This window comes from Myxocyprinus asiaticus, chromosome 11 (genome assembly GCF_019703515.2).
Source record: "Myxocyprinus asiaticus isolate MX2 ecotype Aquarium Trade chromosome 11, UBuf_Myxa_2, whole genome shotgun sequence".
Taxonomy (NCBI): Eukaryota; Metazoa; Chordata; class Actinopteri; order Cypriniformes; family Catostomidae; genus Myxocyprinus; species Myxocyprinus asiaticus.
Genome location: NC_059354.1, coordinates 20,143,179 through 20,166,122, shown reverse-complemented (window position 1 = coordinate 20,166,122; position 22,944 = coordinate 20,143,179). Strand labels below are relative to the sequence as shown.

The 22,944-nt window shown below is 38.0% G+C and overlaps 2 protein-coding genes across 7 annotated transcripts in view; one reads left to right on the top strand and one right to left on the bottom strand.

Annotated features, from left to right (window-relative positions):
- LOC127447872 (aspartate--tRNA ligase, cytoplasmic-like) overlaps positions 1-13,303 on the top strand; it is a 32,679-nt gene extending 19,376 nt beyond the window's left edge. For all 3 annotated transcript variants that reach the window (XM_051710029.1, XM_051710028.1, XM_051710030.1), the window contains exons 9-18: positions 2,095-2,154; positions 4,961-5,072; positions 7,583-7,717; positions 9,241-9,388; positions 9,962-10,108; positions 10,204-10,246; positions 11,680-11,760; positions 11,849-11,960; positions 12,148-12,219; positions 12,796-13,303. In XM_051710029.1, the coding sequence (XP_051565989.1) occupies positions 2,095-2,154; positions 4,961-5,072; positions 7,583-7,717; positions 9,241-9,388; positions 9,962-10,108; positions 10,204-10,246; positions 11,680-11,760; positions 11,849-11,960; positions 12,148-12,219; positions 12,796-12,887 (1,002 nt within the window). In that variant the 3' untranslated portion in view covers positions 12,888-13,303. The remainder of the gene's footprint in view (positions 1-2,094; positions 2,155-4,960; positions 5,073-7,582; positions 7,718-9,240; positions 9,389-9,961; positions 10,109-10,203; positions 10,247-11,679; positions 11,761-11,848; positions 11,961-12,147; positions 12,220-12,795) is intronic.
- Positions 13,304-13,960: 657 nt separating this feature from the next.
- Positions 13,961-19,147, bottom strand: LOC127447882 (protein lifeguard 3-like). 4 transcript variants are annotated; one of them, XM_051710050.1, is made up of 12 exons: positions 18,839-19,147; positions 18,036-18,291; positions 17,481-17,548; positions 17,207-17,271; positions 17,035-17,088; positions 16,610-16,660; positions 16,489-16,528; positions 16,288-16,325; positions 16,085-16,172; positions 15,182-15,277; positions 14,879-14,932; positions 13,961-14,791 (listed from the first exon to the last, which is right to left on the bottom strand). In XM_051710050.1, exons 2-12 carry the CDS (start codon positions 18,280-18,282, stop codon positions 14,642-14,644), a joined length of 951 nt encoding a protein of 316 aa, XP_051566010.1. In that variant the 5' UTR covers positions 18,283-18,291; positions 18,839-19,147; the 3' UTR covers positions 13,961-14,641. The 4 variants fall into 4 exon arrangements, with proteins under 4 accessions (XP_051566010.1, XP_051566009.1, XP_051566008.1 ...); XM_051710049.1 differs by having other exon boundaries at positions 17,481-17,551; positions 18,836-19,146; XM_051710048.1 differs by having other exon boundaries at positions 17,481-17,551; positions 18,036-18,328; positions 18,839-19,146.
- Between the last annotated feature and the right edge of the window lie 3,797 nt (positions 19,148-22,944).

Genomic DNA, 22,944 nt, shown 5'->3' with positions numbered 1-22,944 from the left:
AGGCTTAACACCAATGTCCCACTAATACCTTTAAATATACAACGTGACCGTTGCACCATGTTCAGCTGTTTTTTGTTTTTGTTTTAGTGTCTCACGCATGAGTGACGCATTTTTTATACAAAGACCAGTAAATACGTAGTATTATATATTGTATTAGGTTTTATTGTATTCATCGTGCTGTTCTTTGGTTGTATACTGCTCATTTTGGCATACACAAAATTGCATACTATGTGCAGTAGATAGTACATACTGAAGAAACAGCATTAGTAGCATGGTATTGCCTCTTTCTCTTGCTGTGAGACAGCTGATGGTGGCACAGTGTTTACATAGTGAGGCAAAACCAGCTGCAGTTGTTGTCCAGGTGTTTTCTGCAGGGATTCCACAGCATTAGTCAGACAGAGCAACTGCCGCCTCATTACGTCTGTCTCTTATCTGCTCAGTCTGATATAATTTTTCGAGGCAGGAGTAGTGGGCTGTTCATCAGCTCTTCTCATCTTGTTCAGCTCCTTTGGGCTTTATGCAGGAAAGAATCTCATAGTGCTTATGGGCCTTTGGGCAGATTCTGCAAAAGAAATGAGAATTTGTATGTTGAATTTAGCTTAAAATACAGTTGTCTTTAACACTATGTCCTAACCTGTTGCAAACTTACATCAATTAATTTTTCAGTCCTCACTATAAGCGGAATACTTCACGAAGCAAGAGCCAAGCAGAACTTATTTGATGTTTAATTTACAGCTACGAGGGGAAGAGATTTCACTGTGGGCAGAGCTACCCAGTGCAATCCGTGAAACTGAAACCAAGCAATCGAGAAAATTATGCTTTTTTTTACATTTTTGCAAGTTAGAACAAGATGTATGACTAGGAAAAGAGTAGAAAATAAAACATTTGTGGAATCGTAAGTAGGACTTAGTTAGATGTAGTTTATTCATGAGATAATTATGATACAAATGTATCACAAATAAAGTTTTACTTGCTAGTCTAGCCTAACAGAGGCTAATTCAATAAATAAGAGCCAAAAAAATGTATATTGAAGTTGATTGTTTCTCAAGGATTTATTGAAGCTTGCTGTAAGTGAACAAAATTATGAATGTTGCGATGATTTTAATGCACTTTTATAATTTAGCTTAATATTAAGATTATTATATTAAGAATAATATTAATATAATGATATAAAACATTAGACTAGTTTTGTGATCCTTCCCTGCGAGTAGGAGAGCGTTAAGACAGAGTTGTTTTAATAGTGTCTGTGATTTTAAATTTCTGTAGCATAAATAGAATTAGAATTGGGTAGTTCGATTCATTTCTTTTGAATCAGTACGAACTGTCAGTTTCAGTGAATTTTGTTTGTTTCATCATTCTCATAAATTGCTGAAAGATATTAAAGGGATAGTTCACCTAAAAATACAAATTCTCATCATTTACTCACCCTCATGCCATCCCAGATGTGTACGACTTTCTTTCTTCAGCAGAACACAAACAAAGACTTTTAGAAGAATATTCGAGATCCATACAATGCTAGTGAATGATGATCAGACCTTTTGTAGCTCCAAAAATCACATAAAGGAAAAATAGAAGTAATCCATTGGACTCCAGTGTTTAAATCCATATCTTCAGAAGCGAGATACTAGGTATAGGTGAGAAACAGATACAAATATAAGTCCTTTTTTTACTCTAAATCTCCACTTTCACTTTTACATCTGAATGTCACATGTGGTGCCTGATTTGTTTCACTTTAACGTCTGAAAGTTAAAGTGGAAATTTAGAGTAAAAAAGGACATAAATATTGTTCTTTTTCTCACCCACACCTTTTATTTATTGCTCCTAAAGATATGGATTTAAACTCTGGAGTCATATGGATTACTCTTATGTTTCCATTATATGATTTTTGGATCTACAAAGGTCTGATCACCATTCACTTGCATTGTATGGACCTACAGAGCTAAGATATTTTTCAAAAAATCTTTGTTTGTGTTCTGCTGATGGCATGAGGGTGAGTAAATAAGAGAAGTTTCATTTGTGGGTGAACTATGCCTTTAAGAGAATTATATTACTTAATAATTCCCTAATGGTGAGCTTTCTCTACTGTTCTTTCAGGAAGGCAGAGCCACAGTCAACCAGGATACCAGACTGGACAACCGGGTTATTGATTTGAGAGTAAGCCCGTCTTCATCTCTTTCCTCTTTTACTGGTATTGTTTGTCCACTCTGACTCGCCAGTCTGTGACATTGTGAAACTTGAGCGAAGTTTCTGAAATAAATGAATCCCAATTGAGCATATTGTTCAGATTTATGAAACCCTGATGTGGTCGTGGGATTCGTGCACAGCGATTTGCCACCTGTGTTTTGAAAGAGCACCTATTTGTGAGAATGTGTTTTTGTGAACCCACATACCTGGCCTGCCATCACACCTTCATTGCAGCGAACAGTAAAGCAATAGGCAGTTTGCAGCTTTGGCAGGATTGGCTCTGTCATAATGAAAGGCCTCCGTGTCACGCACCCACACACATTGTTTTTTTGGCACCATCTTTCTCACATGCCAAATGAGATTGAAATCTGGCAGCGCTACAGGACTACTCTGAGTGAGCAGCTCATTTTTTAAAAGTTCCAAAAGTGAAGACCGAAACTGAGAGCAGGAGGCGGGGGAGTCAAACCACAGGACAACAGCTTTCTGTGCTGCCTCGTTTTTTTAGAGCGCTCTCACGAACACAAGTGTGAAAGCCCCCTTGAAAGACGAGTGGAGATTCCAACTGAAAGCTCATTGTTTAAACACTCTACTGATAACAGTAGTTTTACATATGAACTGTACAACTACTTAAATGCACGAACTAGTTACACACTTTCCTCCAATTGTATCCACAGTACAATATAGACTGACTGTCTGAATGTGTTGACTTCTGATATTTATATTTATTTATAACTTCTATTTAGTTATAAGGAAAGTGGTTCCAGACTTTGTCAACTGAACCCCTATGAAATAAATTATTTACTTAAAGGGTTAGTTCATCTAAAAATGAAAATCATCTCTTGATTTCCTTTCCTTTAAGCCATCCCAAATGTGTACGACTTTCCTTCTTCAGCAAAACTGAAGATTTTTATAAGCCCATTTCAGCTTTGTTTGTCCATACAATGCAAGTAACAGGTACCATCTGCCTGCTGGCTGTTTGATGGCCTAAAAGGCATATTTAGGCAACATAAAAGTAATCCACATGACTTGAGTCAATCTGTTAATATCTTCTGAAGCAAATCGATAGGTTTGTTCAAAAAAAATAAAAAATAATTAAAACTTTATTGCTTCCTGCCAGCAGTCAACGCATCAGTGACGTAGGATTTCTTAGGGTGCTTTCACACTAGCACTTTCGGTGCGCACCCGAGCTCGAATGATGTCAAAGTTTGGTTGGTTTGAGTTGTGTAAATGCTGTTTTCCGAACTCGGGTGCCTTGAAAATGTGGCCTGGGGTATGGTTCATGTAAACTCAGGTGTGGTTTGCTGCTAATATGAATGCAATCGTACCAAATCGATGATGTGAACCCTTATTGATGACGTATAATTCGCATCTTTGCAGGCTCCTGATCACAATTATTATGGTTAAATGAATTTCTCATGCCAGCTTGTGTCCAAATAAATCACCGTCAGGGAGAAGCTTACATTCTTCACTCTTCACTATCGATCCGCTGGCTCAGGGCAAACAAACGGCAGTATTCTTCACATCATTGCACATTCAATGCATCTGTGGCAGACAAACATAGTTGTTGTTTTGTGCATGTAAAACTTTGGTGGTAAATCCAAAGAGATGAATACTTCAATAACACAACGAAGCTGATGTCTTCTTGAGTTGTTGCCTAGTTACGGTGGTAAACAGCTCCCGCTTGTACTCACATTGATGACATAATTGGAACCAAAAAATATGATGTGAACAGAGAACAGCAGGGGGAGGGGGCATGAAATGAACTCAGGTTTGAACCAGATATGAAAGCACCCTTACACAAAACTATCGATTTGCTTCAGAAGACATTAATTGATCGACTGGAGTCATGCGGATTACATTTATGCTACCTAAATATGCCTTTTGGACCGTCAAACAGCCAGCAGCCTGATGGCACCCATTTACTTGCATTGTATGAACAAACTTATAAAATTCTTCATTTCGGATCTTGCACTGAATGAACCTACAGAGCTGAGATATTATTCTAAGAATCTTCATTTGTGTTCATCAGAAGAAAGTCATACACATCTGGGATGGCATGAGGGTGATGATGAGAGAATTTCATTTTTGGGTGAAATATTCCTTTAAGGTCAAAGTCTTTTTATTGCCATTTGCTAAGATCATGCTAGTGATCTGAGCATTGAAATTCTTGAGGTAGGCTCTGCTGAGCAAGAGTGCAGTTGCATACTTTATTTAATGAGTTTGAAACTAAAAGACTTACACAAGGCAGGCCTGATACATTTTACTTAATTTAGACACCCATTACAATCTTAATGGTATTTTCTCACACAATTAATTCTTTCTCCCTCTTTTCACACTGCAAAATGAATCTGTCCTAACAGAAGTTAATCCAAAAAATAAGATCCACTAAATATTGATATGTAGGGTGATTGTTTCTCAAGGATTTATGCGAGCTTGCGGCAAGTCATGAAGACAGAGGAAACGTGGCCCATATCATTAGGGAGTCATCTGATTCATGGGAAATTCAGGCATAGAAAGCTGTTTTCAATAGCTTTATGCTGGAGACCCTTGTTGCTAAAGATTGATTTAGCAAGAACTGCGTCCCTTTTGTATTGTGAAGGAGACCTTATTTATTTGTACAAATATTCACAAAGCCATAACAGTGCATGGGATAAAAAGTGAAACGTAGAAGTTCCCAGGTGATGCACAAAGAGCGAAGTACTGCATCAGTCCCTGGCACACTCAAACAAACAAGTTATATAACATGTTTACTAGCCCAATGTGTCTTCTTTTTTAGACCACGACAAGCCAGGCCATCTTCCGGCTGCAGTCGGGCATATGTCAGCTCTTCAGAGACACGCTCATCAACAAGGGCTTTGTGGAGATCCAGACCCCCAAAATAATCTCTGGTATGACCATCTCCCAGTCCATCTCTCTTCTTCGTTGCATCTCATCATCTGTCATAATATTCTCACCCTCATATTGTTCCAAACCAAAATGACTTTCATATTTGGAACACAAAAGGAGATGCTTTTAGAATATGTGAGCAAGAGTGAACAAACTTCTTTCATGCACTCATGAACGTGCAGTGGATGTCAAGATTTTCACTGGAAAAATTGCTTACATTTTGGGTTGCTTCTCACCAAAACCTGTGGTATGCCTTCAGAAGTCTTTGAATATTATGCACAAGCCATATGGACTACTTTTATGATACTTTTGTGTCCTTTTTTAAGCTTTAAAGTGAGTCACTTTCCACTGCTATTGTGTTGGAAAGAACGATTGTGGTATTCATTAAAACATCTCCTTTTGTGTTACGCATAAGAAAGTCATGTAAATTGACAGAATTTTCATGTTTGGGTAAATTATTCCTTTAAAGACAACATGAAATCAAAATCTTAATAAATGTCCCTGACTTATACATGCACAGTTCCTCATAAGATGTTTGTTTTCATAATCTCTTATCAAAATGACTGAAATGTTTTGCCTCTGAAACAGCTTTTCTGCTAATGTAACCAAGGTCAGATGGACAGAGAAAAATATTAACCAATAATAATATTCCAGTTATCCAATTAAATCACGATGGATAAAAGGAAGTCCTGCCAAACATTACTTCCCACTGAATGTTTCTCTCCACAATATGTCACATTATGACAGTTGAATGCACTGTTCATGCTGTTTCATGTTGTCCTTAACCTCACAGAGCAACTGAGGTGACTTAATTATCTTGTCCCCTTGTTCAATCTCATTGTCTGTATTCATGACAGCAGGGACAGAGTAGCACAGGTCTTATCTCTGTCCTCACACACCCAGCCTTTTGAACGATTTCCTACTCATGCTGTCCGACTTAGTTTATTGTTCCTTCTCTGCACCATCAGTCTCTTAAAAATTTCACTTTCAAGGATTGATACTGCTTTATTTTTTGAGGTAAAAAAAGACAGCGACACTTGTCAAAACATTAGCTGAAGAAAAAAGTGGTGTTTAAGGAGATTTGTCCCCTGTCACTGATTGGTAGCCAAGTTAGCACTCTTTAGATGGTGGGTACATTGAGTGCTATTGGATCTGACAGAATTCATGAGCAGCAATGTTTTTGTGCAGAGTTCAGGGTATGGTTCTGTTGTCTGGACTCAAGCTCTTTACAAATTGATGTGCTTTCTCCGGACTTAAAAGGACAGTATGCTCTGTGCATCTGGTTGGGAAAAAATCAAGTAGCTTAAATGTAGCTTGTAGTGTAACTTGCTACTTTTCTCTCAAGTGTAGCTTTTAGCTTAGCTTAACAAATTTTTCTGTTGAGTAATTGGTGGCTTTGCTAGCTACATTTTCTGAGTAGCTTGCCCAACACTGGCGAGCTGCTTTTTGCCATGCTACAAATGTGAATGGTGATTTAAACTGTCAAGCTGTAAAAATGACAAAAAGAGAACAAAACAAGTATCATAAAAGTAGTCCAAACGAAGAGATTTGAGAGCAGTGCCAGAGGGAAAATTTTCAGTATATGTTTGAAATTTGGGTCTGTTCCTTACAAAGCCTATAGCATGGCTTCAAAATTGGAATTGGTTTTATTATGGTGTGTTTTTGTAATTTTTGTAGCTTATAAATTATAAATGACCATTCACTTTAGTTCTATGGAAAATAAAAACTTGGACATTCTGCAGAACATCTTTTTGTTCAATGGAACATGGAGAATCATACAATCATTTACATTTGGAATGTCATGTGGATGAGGAAATTTTGACAGAATTTTAATTTTAACAAATCCAGCCTTGACCAATGAAGAAAATTACAAGTTGAGATCTTTTATGAGAATTTAATATATATATAAAATGTAAAATGTAAATAGGATAACTTGTATTCCTTTTAAATCTGATTCCTTTTTTAAAAATAATTGAGATATACTGCTGGTCACGAACAGGATACGACTTTTATCTTTTGAGCTGCTAGTAGTCTAGTGCAGAAATGACAGCGCTCAAATGCTTTAGTCAGTACTTAAATATGCTCCTGTTTTAGTTCACCAATGATTTTAAAGATGAGGAATTACGTCAAAGATCTCGCTACTGTTACAACACTTTCCCTCAACGAACCCCACTGTTGTGTTTGTGGTTTTCACTGTTAAGGAAAACAGTTACTCTCATTTTCTCTGCACCTCGACCAGCCAATCGGAACGTATGATAATGACATTTTTCAAATTTGAACTTTGCCGCGTTTGGTCTGTGCTGCCACACATGTCAGATCAACATTGTTGTGTTCTCTCATTCAAACCACACTGCATCCGGTACACACACCCTGCAGTACATGCCCCATAGAACAAAATGTTCATTTTGGCCATACTTCTGCAAAAATTATTTGTCTCATCTCTCTGTCTTCAGTGTTTGTGGACAAAATGTTACCCATGACCAAAGTATATGTGTCTGTGTGTTTTTAATAGCCGCCAGTGAAGGTGGGGCCAACGTTTTCACCGTCTCCTACTTCAAAACCAGTGCATACCTGGCCCAGTCCCCACAGCTCTACAAGCAGATGTGCATCTGTGCTGATTTTGACAAAGTCTTCTGTGTCGGACCAGGTAAAGAAAAGAAAGGAAAAAAAACGCCAGTCTCTTCCACTTGATTCTCCATGTCCACCGGCTGTTCCCAGCAGCAGGCCATCTCTCTAGAGCTGACAGCAAAGTGGCTACCGCAAAATTATTTAGACAGTTAAGTCAGGCTTAAATAGCATTAGCAAAAAATAAATATCAAAACAAATCACATTTATTTTTAAAGAGAGTTTGGACAAGCATACTTTTGAAGAAAAGTGTTACACAAAAAGAAGTTTGTTAGGTTTTAAATGACTTTCAATTTGAAATAATTTAGAGGAATGTTTTTTGGGCTGTTTTTTTGCATCTTGTGGCATGAGCTTTAGATTTTTAATACTGCTAGTCAGGATATGTCTTAACTTGGTGTTCTATTCCATTCTATTGTGCTCTGTCCAGCTGTTTTTGAACATAAGAATAAGTCCTATGTGAACTTCTGATGCGGGTAAACATGAAATCTTCTGTTTGACTAATTAGTTGACTAGTTGTTCAAGCATGTCACAGAGTAGTTGATTTTAATTTTTTTTAGTTTTGCACATTCCTACTTTGTTTGATCAACTGCAATGACATTTGTATATTTGAAGTGTGGTTTAAGTGTCCAAATTCTTCTTGGGGCCATTGTATTTGTGCTTCTATTTGTAGAAGTCATTGTTATCTGTATCTTCTCCCTACCAGTACGTGTCATGACATTCTGCAGCATAAATAGACGGATTGCACTCTTGTTGAATTGGCTGGCACAGGAATCCGTTCTCTGCAACACCTTGAAAAGAACATGAGTATCATCCACTTTAAGCAGAGCTGTGGGATGTAGACTTCAGGAAAATATAGCTCATCAGGGACCTCTGCTGATGAGAAGTCACACTGTAGAAACACCATTCATCTTTTTACATAGGAATGTGCAAAGCTCAGGGACTTAGTCTGCTTTTGGGCAAGCCTTTTTTATGGTTCTGTTGTTTGTCACAGACACTACATTTCCTGATCATAATACCTAAATGCAAAGCTATTTTTATTTAAAAAATTGGGACTTCTGTGCTTCGTTGAAAATCAACATCCAGTGGAAACAATGGTAACATGTTTAAAATCAGGTTACAACCACACAGTGTAGGGGAAGCTTCTTTGAAATTATAGAATGTCAAGTTACAAACTACTCAGAATTTGTAGTAGTTAGTCAAACTACTTTTTTGAAATGTTTTTTAGTTACTTTTAGTAACTAATAAAAAAAAACTAACTACACTGAAGCTTTTTAAGTGTGTGTGGGGGGCGGGGGGGGGGGGGGTTGTTTTAAATGTATAACTATAAGATAATCGTATTTTTGGTTCCTAGAAAATAAAAGTGAGAACTAACCAATTCACTTAAAGGAAAGCTACTCTATTTAGTTACTCTCCAACACTGCAACCAAGATTGTGCTGTGCCCAGTGGTTAACGTTGTCTGTGCCCAGTGGTTTGCTCCATCTTTGCTTAGCTTGTGTTACTACGACTGGGAATCTCACAGTTACTCGTTGATGTTTTTCTCCTAGTGTTCAGGGCTGAGGATTCCAACACTCATCGGCACTTGACAGAATTCGTGGGTCTGGATATTGAGATGGCTTTCAACTACCATTACCATGAGGTCATAGACTCCATCACTGACACCATGGTTCAAATCTTTAAGGGACTCCGTCACCGGTAAGGAGCACAACAGCTGGAATGTCCCTTTAAGTTCTCAGGTTTTTTTTGTAAAGTCCTGTTTCCTTTTATTTTATTTGGAATTAAATCACATGAGAGAAAAGTCACATCAGTTTCACCAGAAAATCAGAAAAAATTGACAATTCCCAAGAAAGCAAGAGCAACACGTTATCATGTGGTTTATTGTAACAACCATATAGACGGCCATCTAGTGGTCAGATTAATACTACAAGTCTTGGATCCAATCCAGCAATCTCTAAAAAACATTAATTAATATCTTATCCAGTAATCGCAAACTGGAATTGGTCCAGCCTGACTAGCGCTGACAAAAGTAACCGGGACCATTTGACAATTCTGTATAGACAATCATTTACACCTGAATAACTTTACCATGAATTGAAAATATGCATTGAAGATTTTAGATAGAATTATTATTTAGACCCATTGCACCTGAATAATTAGGGAGAATTTATGGGCTGCCAAGCCAGACCCATTTTCAGACCACCTCTTGCCATGCTAATTGCCATTCTCCCCACTTCTTCTCACTTATCTCTACAATGTGGATGCATGCAGGTTCCAGACAGAGATCCAGACGGTGAATAAGCAGTACCCCAGTGAGCCCTTCAAGTTCCTGGAGCCCACTCTGAGACTGGAGTACAGGGAGGGAGTGGCCATGCTTAGAGCTGCTGGGGTAGAAATGGGGGATGAAGATGATTTGAGGTGAGTGTGGCTTTCTTTGACACAATTAGCCACACTGCATTTTATGTTGACTGTAACTGACTGTTTTATGCCTTTTAATTTTTTCCCTTCCTCAGCACACCTAATGAAAAACTGCTTGGTCGTCTTGTAAAGGAGAAGGTAAAAAGATGAATATCCTGTGTAAAGTTTGTGTACCACTTTGAGACATTATTTATTATTCTGAAATATGGCTTCTTTCACTGATGTGTCACACTGACAGTGTGTTTTAAGTAGTTTTTACATGAGAAGAGGTTAGCTGACCATCTATATGTACATTTAGATACATTTTGGATATTTACATATAGCTTTAAATGGATAGTTCACCCAAAAATGAAAATTCTCTCATCATTTACTCACCCTTATGCCATCCCAGATGTGTATGTCTTTCTTTCATCTGCTGAACTCAAACAAAGATTTTTAGGAGAATACACTCCAAAAATCACGTAAGTCAGCATAAAAGTAATCCGTAAGACTCCAGTGGTAAATTAACATCTTCAGAAGTGATATGATATGTGTGGATGAGAAACAGATCACTTTCACATTCTTCTTTTGTTTGTGGTGATTCACATTCTTCATGCATATTGCCCCCTACTGGGAAGGTAGGAGAATTTCAAGCCAAAAAGGACTTAAATATTGATCTATTTCTTACCCACACCTATCATATCACTTCTGAAAATATGGATTATAACACTTGAGTCATATAGATTACTTTTATGTTGCCTTTACGTGCTTTTTGGAGCATCAAAATGTTGGCACCCATTCACCTGCGTTGTATAGACCTACAGAGCTGAAATATTTATTTATTTATTTATTTTTTTATTTTTTTTATTTGGAATGGCCAATTCGCAATGCACTCCAAGTCCTCGTGATGGCATAGTGACTTGCCTCAATCCGGGTGCCGGAGGACGAATATCAGTTTCCTCCGTGTCTGAGACCGTCAACCCACGCATCTTATCACATGGCTTGAGCGCGTTACCGCAGAGACATAGCGCGTGTGGAGGCTTCACGCTATTCTCCGCGGCATCCATGCACAACTCACCATGCGCCCCACCGAGAGTGAACAACATAGCGACCACGAGGAGGTTACCCCATGTGACTCTACCCTCCCTAGCAACCGGGCCAATTTGGTTGCTTAGGAGACCTGGCTGGAGTCACTCAGCACGCCCTGGATTCGGACTCGTGACTCCAGGGGTGGTAGTCAGCGTCTTTACTCGCTGAGCTACCCAGACCCCCTTGAAATATTCTTCTTAAAATCATAGTTTGTGTTCTGCAGAAGAAAGAAAGTAATACACATCTGGGATGGCATGAGGGTGAGTAAATTATATGAGGATTTTCATTTTTGAGTGAACTATCCCTTTAAAGGTACAGTAGCAAAAACTGCCCATTTAATTCTAAGGCTCAAAGAGAGAGAGTGTGTGGGAAATGGTCATAAAACTACATTACTATTGTTTTTAGTGCAAGAAACTTTGACTAGCATTATAAGTGGACTATAAGTGGAAAAAAAAGTATTAGAACTTGTCCTTGGATTAAACACACATTTGCATTTCTTTTAGTATGACACTGACTTTTATGTGCTGGATAAATACCCCTTGGCAGTGAGACCGTTCTACACCATGCCTGACCCCAACAACCCGGTATATGTTTTCAAAACCTATGCTAACCCATTGGCTTTTAATTAGAGGTTACATGGTTAATAACAAACCCCACATATTCCCCCTGCAGAAATACTCAAATTCATATGACATGTTCATGAGAGGAGAGGAGATCCTGTCTGGAGCTCAGAGAATTCACGATGCCCAGCTGCTGACTGAAAGGGCACAGCACCATGCCATTGGTAACCATAGCAACAGTAGCTATGTTCCAAATCCTAGTGAGCTGATGATGTATTAAAATGCTGCCTAGGGAGGCAGCACTCTAGGTTTTGGAGCAGAACTAATTGCTCAACACATATAATGAGAAAAACTGAATACTTCAAAGTCTGTGTTGATAATAGAAGATCAGTGTTTTGCTGTGTGTTACAGATCTGGAGAAGATCAAGGCCTACATTGATTCATTTCGGTATGGTGCCCCTCCTCACGCTGGCGGTGGCATAGGTAACACACCCCTTTTACGCTCTTGCAGTTTAGAAACAGTGTGATTTAAGTATAAACATACTATTAAAATCTGCCTTGAGATGTAGTTTCTAAAACATTTAGTATTTTAGTTTCTGTATTTTAGTCCAAGGATTTAAGAATTTCTCAATTATGACTCCGGCCAGGTCTCCTAAGCAACCAAATTGGTCTGGTTGCTAGGGAGGGTAGAGTCGCATGGGGTAACCTCCTCGTGGTCGCTATAATGTGGTTCTCGCTCTCGGTGGGGCATGTGGTGAGTTGTGCTTGGATGCCACGGAGAATAGTGTGAAGCCTCCACACGTGCTATTTCTCTGCGGTAACATGCTCAACAAGCCACGTGATAAGATGCGCGGATTGACGGTCTCAGTAGCGGAGGCAACTGAGATTCATCCTCCGCCACCCGGATTGAGGCGAGTCACTACGCCACCATGAGGACTTAGAGCGCATTGGGAATTGGGCATTCCAAATTGGTGAGAAAAGGAAAAAAACAAAACAAAGAAGAGCATCTAAATTAAAAATATCTATGGCTCATGATGTTGAATGTATGCCATCTTTTAGGTCTGGAGAGAGTAAACATGCTTTACCTTGGCCTGCATAACATACGTCAGACCTCCATGTTCCCCCGTGACCCCAAACGCCTGACCCCATAAAGTTTACAGTAGCTGGACGGCCTCTCTTCTCCCCTACTGACCGACACTGTAGAACCTCTCGGACACCCAACCAGCCATCAGTGACCAGGACGTGCCAGGATGTGGAAGTGCCACAATGATTAAGAAATTAAGCCACTTTTATAATACTTTTAACCAGTGTATGATACAGTAGGACTTTAGGGAAAACTAATGTACTTTAACTGCAGAAGGGAATCGGTGTTTACTGTTGAGTGATACAGATGATTTTTTCACAGATCAAAGCAAATGGTAATATTGAAATCTTACTTGTACGTCCAGCTTTTTTCTACTGATCTATGTTCCTTAACACACTGTTTTTGAGAAGTAATTGTAAAATTCTAATAAATAATTTTAAAATGCATATCCACTGTACATCCACAATAAATGTAAATTGTCTATCTCTGAGTGTTTTTATTGTTTTGAAGTTTGGTTGTACATGTTGTACTTATATTTTTAGCTTATAGATCCCACAAAATCAAGATTGGAGTTTTGTGGCTTTTAGTCCATGTCTGTTAGCTTTGAGATAATCTATATGCTATTGTGCTCCTAAAAGTTGCCGAAATTAACTCTGACCAGATACACACATTTAAAATGTAAAGTCTCTCTCTTTCGGTAAGACCAAATATATTGATGATTCATCTTGCACTCACTCATTTTGTCCAATAAAATGCTTTCTACAATGAAAACGTCCCAAATTGCAAATCATGTTCATTGCTGTAATGTAAATGAAAGGGTATTGGCTGTTTAAAAAAAAAAAAAAAAAAATGATGAACCATTCAATATGTCCCGTCCCAACTTCCTGTTTAAAAAAATAAATAAAAAAAAAAATACTTCACAGGAAAGCAAATTGCTTGTAAAGCCATTTCATGGGGTCTTTAAAAGGTCATGTGTGCATAAAAGTTTTCTATTTGAATGAATGTTTCAGGTGAACAAAATTGTGATTCCCCAAAAACTGGATGTCAATTTCAGTTCCTCTAACTGAGATCATTGTCCTTGGCCTGAAAGTTCTACAGTATGCTACTTGTGTAATGGCCAACAATCTTCATTATCCAATGCAATTTTAATGTGAGTCATCAATGTACAATTAATTTTCCCCACATTTTAATGGGTGGAGCCCAAAGAGTAGACAATTCCACAGAGGATGTTAGTGGGGGGCCCCCTCATCATACTGCCCAGGACGACGTTCCTGGTTGTCACTCAAGTTGTCAAGTTTGTCAGCAAATTGTCGTCTAAATTAATCACCTTTATTCTTGAAGAGGCTTGAGTCGTGTTCAATATTAAGCATTTAAAAAATGTCCCACGAAATTAATGTGAATCGTAATAAGCATATTAAATTAGACAGCTTGCTAATATTTGCTAAAACATTTTCTTATACTCTCCAATACTTTAATACTTTCCATTTTATTTCTCTTCAGGTTATAGGCTAAATATTGATAACAAAAAATGTATACAGAACGCCACCATTTACCATTTCAGTGTCATTTTCATAGTACACACACTCAGCCTTTAACCTCTTCAAAGTATAAATTAATAATACAAACAATGAAGTGCTTAATATACTGTAAATAAAGTGTGACAATCAATTTTGAGTAGGAGCAACATATTAAGCAATACAACACAAAGTGACATTTGAATAAGTGACAACAGTGTTGACAATTATAATCGAGGTGCATGCCAAGTTGTTATTCATAAACAAGGTAAGCTCAATCTCTCAAACAGAAATGCTCATACAGTGTTTACTCTGAAGAACTCCCTGTGATGTGCAAGAGGAAGATAAAGATCTGAACAATATCCACATAGAGTGAAAGAGCTCCAAAGACATATTCCTCAGGGCTGATGGCGTTTGCTCGGTTTCCAATGAGCAGCTGCGTGTGGTAAGCCAAAAACTAAAAAAAATAAATATGAACCAACTTTCACTTAAAACAAATATGGATAATAAATAAACAGCATGAAATTGTGTTTCATAAACTCACCAAGGTAAAGACAATTGCTCCGCAAGCACCGTACAGCATATGCAACCAAGGCACCTGATAAATTTATATTGATTAATCAAGCAAGAAACGAGATGGTCTTGAGGTCTTTAAAACTTATTACATTAATCTTAACTCACAATACATGTACAGCTATACTCTACTTCAATAATGCATTAAACTCCCAAACATCACTGACCTAATGTTATCCATAGATAATATTTACCTGAATCCTCCTTTAAATAGACAATTAATTTGCAAAATCTCAACATTGAGAGTTAGACCTGATCTAACAGTCTCACTTACATACTGAAAGGAGAGCACAATGGATGTAATAATTCCAGTCACCAGGACAACCACACACAGAGCGCAAAGCAGACCCGTACAGGAGGTGAAATCAACCTGTTAAAATGCAGAGGAAAGCACTTTGTTACACCTCTCACATCAATGTTTGTTTATCAAAAGTCTCTGTAGGAGCACATTGTTGCATCTTAATAGTAATAAAACTGGGGCCTGGGTAGCTCAGCGAGTATTGACACTGACAACCACCCCTGGAGTCACGAGTTCGAATCCAGGGTGTGCTGAGTGACTCCAGCCAGGTCTCCTAAGCAACCACATTGGCCTGGTTGCTAGGGAGGGTAGAATCACATGGGGTAACCTCCTCATGGTTGTGATTAAGTGGTTCTCGCTCTCAATGGGGCGTGTGGTAAGTTGTGCGTAGATCGCGGAGAGTAGCACGAACTTCCACATGCTGGGAGTCTCCACGGTGTCATGCACAACGAGCCACATGAAAAGATGCAAGGACTGACTGTCTCAGAAGCAGAGGCAACTCTGTCCTCTGCCACCCGGACTGAGGCGAGTAACCACGCCACCACGAGGACCTACTAAGGGAGACCAAATTGGGGGAAAAAGGGGATAAAAAGATAATAATAATAAAAAATAAAAAAATAGTAATAAAACGAGTAAAATGGGAAAATAGTACACAAAATAGTGCAGTTCTGTTTATGAATTGCTGCAAACATCCAAGCATTAAAAGCAGGGCACAACAAACAGAAGGTTTTGTCTTGAGAAAGCAATGCATGAATGTTTAAAAAGAGACAGACGATCACTGTAATCAAATACAATGGGTTATTTTACACGGACAACAAAGTGACATTCATAGCCGGCCAGTCGATCAGAGCCCGTGGGTACTGCCACAGCAGGTCTTACCTTGGTCTGAAAACAGAAGATTGTGACGATTACACACACTATTGCTGTTATCCCGAGGGCCAAGAATACTGCTTTGGTGTCAAAATAACTGTAAATGATGTCAGACGGAAAAGCCACACAAAAAGATTATCTGATGTTTAAAACCAACTGCACAAGCAATGCGTAAAATCGATAAATGTGTTTAGCCTCAAATCTAATCTAACCTTGATATTGTTCCTGTCATGTAAGACAAGGCAAGGGTCTGTTGGGAAGATAATGCATATTTAAATAGTAATAATAATAATAATAATAATAATAATAATAATAATAAAAACGTATTTCATAAAAAGTAGGTCTATAGAAACTAACGCATATTGCCAAGTCTACTTCAGATGTCTTCTGGAAACATAGTACAATGCACTTACAAAAATGAGGAGGAGTACTAAATTCCATGGGTGACGTCTCCTAAAAACAGGCATATTTTCCATAATAATGTTAATGTTGAGGTGACTGCAATGTGACTTATTAAGAAATGACTGAACTCACCTTGGTCCCTCACAGCAAACCAGCACAAGGTAAGTAACAAGATAAACTGGACTGTGGATAAATATATCCCACTGTTACTTCAATATGAGTCATGAGTCTAGTATGAGACAGCATACATGGTATGGTATAGTGAAAAAATATTAACCTAAAAATGTGCTTCATGTGGTAACATCTGAATTTACTGGCATTATTTAAGTCAAAATTATGATTTAACATAACTGAATCAACCTGAGTTCATTGGGTTACACCAACAAAACAAATTTGAAAGGTTAGATGGAGTAGAAATAGCTCATTAAGCAAGTGCAGGTTACCACTTTTTTATACAGTGTATAGTATTGTATGGTAATCCAGTATAACTCCTTGTAATGATCGCTACATGATTTTCTTATTATTTATTTAGACTTTATGGCCATGAAATAACTCACAATGATGCCCAATAAATGGCAGGATTCTGGATCACAAATAAACGCACAGGCTCACTGTAAGATAAAACATGTTTGCAAACACACCCATTAATTAGGTTAGTATACATGGGCTACTGTATTAAATTCACATTAAATTCCAGTGGCTTTGGCTTTGTGGATTTGTTATACTCACACAAATGCAAACACTGCAATGATTGAAGCAGTGACAAATAGTTGGGCAGCTAAAATGAGGTAAACCTGGTACAAAAATACACAGTACAGATCAGAATACAAACTAATTGCTTTAAATTAAGCTGCTACTCATTTTGTAATTTTACATTTTAAGTTTTCTTAATAAATGTGCATTACTACTTCTAGTTAAGGATAAAGAGTTGATGTCATAATAATCTGACTTTTTATAACCCCCCAGGACACAGGCACTGGACTGTGGCATTGTGCACCCTTACCTTTCTAATGAACGCATGCCGAACACTCTTGCTGTCCCACACGCTAGGTGATGATATGCCCTCTGTATCTACTACAACAAAACAATGAATACACAAAAGACATATATAGCATATTTGATGACAAACGTCATATACAGAGGCCCCAAAAATTATTTGGATACCTTTACGTCACATTAAATGTTTTTTAATTTAATTGTACCAGATTGTGTGTGTGTGTGTATGTGTGTATGTATGTGTGTATATATATATATATATATATATATAGACAAGTATATTTCAAATTTATAAAATAGCAGAGTTAGAATTAGTTCAGTAATGTTCAAAAATAAGTAATATCATTTAGGAAAGAAAAGAGAGGAGATGAATGTATTAAACAAAAGAAAAAAGAAAGTGTAATGGTAAAAAATATTAAGGGTAGGGTGCCACTGAGCAACAGTTTGCTGCAAATAAATCAGATTTTTACAAACATAAACACAAACACATAAATAAATACATGGGCACTACGGCAGTAATTGATTCCACTTTAAAATTCACACACAACAGCTTGAGACTCACTTGGGTTGGAGGAAAACACTCCTGGTGTGATAAAAGACGGCATCATGGATGGCATAGCTGATGGGGAGTATACAGGGCCCTGCCATAGCCCAGCCTGGGGGTGTATGCCAGGCTGTCCCGGGCCTGTGTACACTCCTGGCTGGGCTGGATATGCATAGGGAGGGTATGGATGGTTCCCATGCTGTTGTGGGCTATACGACTGCTGCCTTGACTCTTCATAACTTGGAGGGAGATCAGACTTCAACATTGTGATGTCCTTGGAAACCCAAACCACATCATAAATAAACTACGGTCTATAATAATTGAAGGAACAAAGTGTCAAGACACTTACACGAGTACCCAGCTCATATGTATCTCAAATATGGGCAGTTAAAGATTGTAAATATAATCATATAATCTTATTATGTGATGTTAATCCATACACCTACTGTTTAAGTTTAACTTCACAGAAAATTTGCTCAATATCTAAATAGCCTAGTTGTTAGAGAATTTTCCAGCTTTATAACATAAACACGATAAATTCAATATTATTCAAATTATAACGACCCTAGTTATACTGGAAAATAAACAACAGACAGGGAGCTACAATAATGTCTAAATTACATTATAATAGGCTATAGTTAAAGCCAAAGAAGCAACTCAACCATTTAGAGCAACAGGTAGCACTAAAATCATTCAATAATAGGCAATATATTTAAAGCTTATCGAGTCTATAAAACAAGAAATGTGATCTGCAATTATACTGTCAGAGTGACATCAGCATATTTATTACTGTAAATTAATAACGGAATTGCGTTTACCACCTGTGCTGTGACCTCAGCAACGGCACCCGGAAATTATTAAAGTAGAAAGTGCAGAATAATTCTCCTGCTGTTTTAGGTAGATGTTGTAAGGAGCGCGACTATTCTGCTTGGCAGGAACTAAGCAACGCAACGCAACTTGGAACTGGAATGAACTAGCTGCATCTCCAGTTTCCACTGTTTCCAGTGTTGTGATCATCATCGTCCTGCGTTGCGCCTTCACTTTTGTCACCTTACTAAAATACCGTCTTGTGTGACCACTGTTCATTTATTTTTACTATCATCCATGTTCCCTCATTGTGATGACTTGATCAGATAGAGTATTTTTTTCTTCTTCACAATGACATGTTTTATTCCCTCTGAACTTCTTCAACGTATTTATTATCATCTTGTAGTAACACCTGTCCACCAACAGATGGCGCTAAAACATAAACCGTTCTTGACACTTGTTTCGTGTTTAACAGATTCTTATGAAATTCATATTAAAAGATCCGCCTCAAAAGAACAAGGCTATGGCGATGACCGTGACAAAAATCGGGTCACACACGACCCCTGATGTGTGGTGGGAAGACGGAGATGGTGACTCTGTAGGGCTGTCTGTAACAATCAATGCATGATTAGAATGCCCTTCAAATATAAACCATGCAGGTACAAGTGCACAGTTATAAAATATCGTTTTAATGATTGAAAAAAATAAATAAATAAGCATATGACAACAAAACGTCGACTGCTTCTTTTGTTGTATTAGCTGTGTATTCGTGGAGACAGCATAAGCTGACAGTGGGCGATTATCATTTTATTATGGAATTAAATAATTAGATTGTTCATGAAAGAAAAGGCAATTAAATAGCCTACAACATAGCAATTGCTGACATTCAGTAAAGTGTAGGGGCAAATTTGTATTAATTACAGTGAATTACAGTGTTAATTACAGTAAGATCATAAATAATGACAAAAGCCCACATTTAAAGGGACAGTTCACCCTAAAATGAAAATTATTTAATCATTTACTCACCCTCATGCCATCCCAGATGTGTATGACTTACTTTCTTCTGCAGAACACAAATGAAGATTTTTAGAAGAATATTTCAGCTCTGTTGGTCCATACAGTACAAGTGAATGGGTGTCAAAATGGGTGCCAATGTGACCCAAAAATCACATAAAGACAGCATAAAAGTTATCCATATGACTCCAGTGGTTAAATCCATATATTCTGGAGCAATTTGATAGGTGTGGGTGAGAAACAGATCAATATTTAAGTCAATTTTTGTTAGAAATTCTTCTTCTTGCCCAGTAGGGGACGATATGCATGAAGAATGTGAATCACCAAAAACACAAGAAGAAGATTGTGAAAGTGAAAGATAGAAGTGGAGATTGAGCAGGGAGGAGAATTTATAGTAAAAATTGACTTAAATATTGAACTGTTTCTCACCCACACCTATCAAATCACTTCTGGAGACATTAATTTAACCACTGGAGTCAAATGGATTACTTTTATGCTGCCTTGTGTGATTTTTGGAGCTTCAAAATTTTGGCACTCTCCACTTGAATTGTATGGACCAAAAGAGCTGAGAAATTCTTTTCCTAGAGATTTGGCTTCTAGCAGGTGAGGAGACCTCAGCTTTTCCTGGGCAGTCAGATGGCAGCAGATGTGGGAGGGGGCGGGGGGAGAAGATATCCACTGAAACAACTAGGGACAAGCTGCTGGTTTCTTTCGATTTAAAAAGCTTAAACATTAATTTGATCTAAGACTAGCCTAATTATCGAGACAAAAGTCGTCCCAATTGCAAGATCGGTGGGAGTGGGACGCAGGACGCGACTCGTAAATTTTAGTAACTTTAGGGATTTGCAGTTTTTTTTTTATTGTTTTTTTTTTTTTGGAAATGCTGTTTTTTTGCTTTGGTTTCAAACACCATGTTAAAAACTGGTGTAGGCCTACACAACTGTGATAAACAAGTTGGCACAATAAAACTATATTGTGCCATAGCCCAGCCTGGGGGTGTATGCCAGGCTGTCCCGGGCCTGTGTACACTCCTGGCTGGGCTGGATATGCATAGGGAGGGTATGGATGGTTCCCATGCTGTTGTGGGCTATACGACTGCTGCCTTGACTCTTCATAACTTGGAGGGAGATCAGACTTCAACATCGTGATGTCCTTGGAAACCCAAACCACATCATAAATAAACTACGGTCTATAATAATTGAAGGAACAAAGTGTCAAGACACTTACACGAGTACCCAGCTCATATGTATCTCAAATATGGGCAGTTATAGATTGTAAATATAATCATATAATCTTATTATGTGATGTTAATCCATACACCTACTGTTTAAGCTTAACTTCACAGAAAATTTGCTCAATATCTAAATAGCCCACTACAAGGTTCATCTTGTCTAGGTAAATTTTAACTCAAAGGTTGGACTGTGTTCTTAGGAAAAGTGTATTTTTCATAAATGTCAGTTAACTTGTAAGAGGTTGTCACATGTGTTTTAAATTCATTTGATATGATTCATTTATTACCATTTCTGTTAGCTGAAACAATTTTTTGATCAAATGTATTGTTTATTTTCGGTATGTTACCTTTTCCATATTTGCTGTATGAATTGTTTTGTGAAAAGTAATCAATTGATTTGTTTTTGAAAAGCAATTAAATATCTTAACATACATTTTAAGTACAGATATGTTGTGGAAGATGGTTTTCATATTTTATTAGTTTAGACAAAGGTATTCTTCTTATATCGGTGTCAATAAAGAGCAGGTTGCCATTGTGACAATCGGAGTAGGGTAAACTACTCAAAAAGGTAATCCATTACAGATGACTAATTCTGCATTCTTTAAAATCATATTCAGATTAGTTTACATTCATGGAACAAGTAATCCCATTACTTTTTACTTTATTTTAAAGAAAATAACATGAAATCACAGCTTTTACAAGTATTTATAGAAGTTTAGGTTTTAAGCAAATAAAACCATCAGTATAGAAATAAGGAATACGCTAGTATGCAAAATCTGGAAAAAAAGACACTTATTTCCCAACACGCTAACCCCACCATCTCAATCCCCAGTGGTTATCATCTCTATAGCTGTAATAATGTGTTCCAGAAGGCTTTGAAGGTGACGTGCCACCTACTGCCTGCACGGAACAAATGAAGTTGAGCTTCTCCTCGCAGTCTCTGGGCGTCCAGATCTTCATATTCTTGTCCAGGGCTCCACAACGGAGGTTTCTAGCAGGACACTGGGGCTGTCCATCCTGAGGCCAGGCCTTGTAGTCAAGATCATCTCCACTGACCCAGAACCACTCTCCTGCTAGAAAGCGCAGACCAGTCCACACAATTTCTGCTTGAGCTTCTGTGCTTGTCCTTAGAGCAGAATCCATCCTATTCCAGGAGCTCAGACTTGCCAGATCACTATAATTATATCTGCAGTATTCCAGAGCTTCCTCCCAGCTCTGATTTTGGGGCACCAGAATGAACACAGATTTGGCCATACAGAAGAAGGGTAACTGATCATTCAACCCTTTACTGTTCAGTTTCTTACTGTCTTTGTGTAGAAAGGAATATTGGTCTGTTTTGGTTTCTTTGTGATCAATATCCCAGCTAATATTAGTTGCAACTTCACCTCCTGCCCACTCCCAGTTATCTGATTGATACTCTTTGTGGAGTCCAATCCAGGCATTGGAAGTTTGATTAACTGCATCTTTTAAAAATTGCTCTTCCTCTTTCTCATTGGTGAAGGTGGACAGGTCATAAAAGTAAGTTTTGCAGTGCTGTTGCGCAGCATTCCATGTCATCTGCTGATTTACAAAGAAGTGTTGATTGAAGAGACAGGAGGTGAGTTCATAGAGCTCCATGATGAGGAGCACAGTGAGTGTAGTCTTCATCTTTACACAGTGAAGAGGTTTTGTGAGTTTACAATGATCTTTTGATGATGAGGAAAGAAATATGCTTGATGACACTGACTCTCTTTTATTTAAACTCACATACAACCAACGACAGTAGAGTGTGATGGTGTGACAGTACTCATACCCAATTGCAGAAATGCAAATCAAATGTAGTAAAGCATCCAAACAAACTGACAAATGACAATAATTTGCCTTTGGGCTGGGCCA

What these genes read in the sequence shown, in the direction of transcription:
- LOC127447882 (XM_051710049.1), bottom strand. Translation starts at nt 18,282, where the DNA reads ATGTTGAAGTCTGATCTCCCTCCAAGTTATGAAGAGTCAAGGCAGCAG. An exon ending in TAGTACTCCTCCTCATTTTT is followed by an intron (nt 16,326 to 16,488) that starts GTAAGTGCATTG and finishes TCTTCCCAACAG; the next exon opens with ACCCTTGCCTTGTCTTACAT. An exon ending in ATGACAGGAACAATATCAAG is followed by an intron (nt 16,173 to 16,287) that starts GTTAGATTAGAT and finishes CATCATTTACAG; the next exon opens with TTATTTTGACACCAAAGCAG.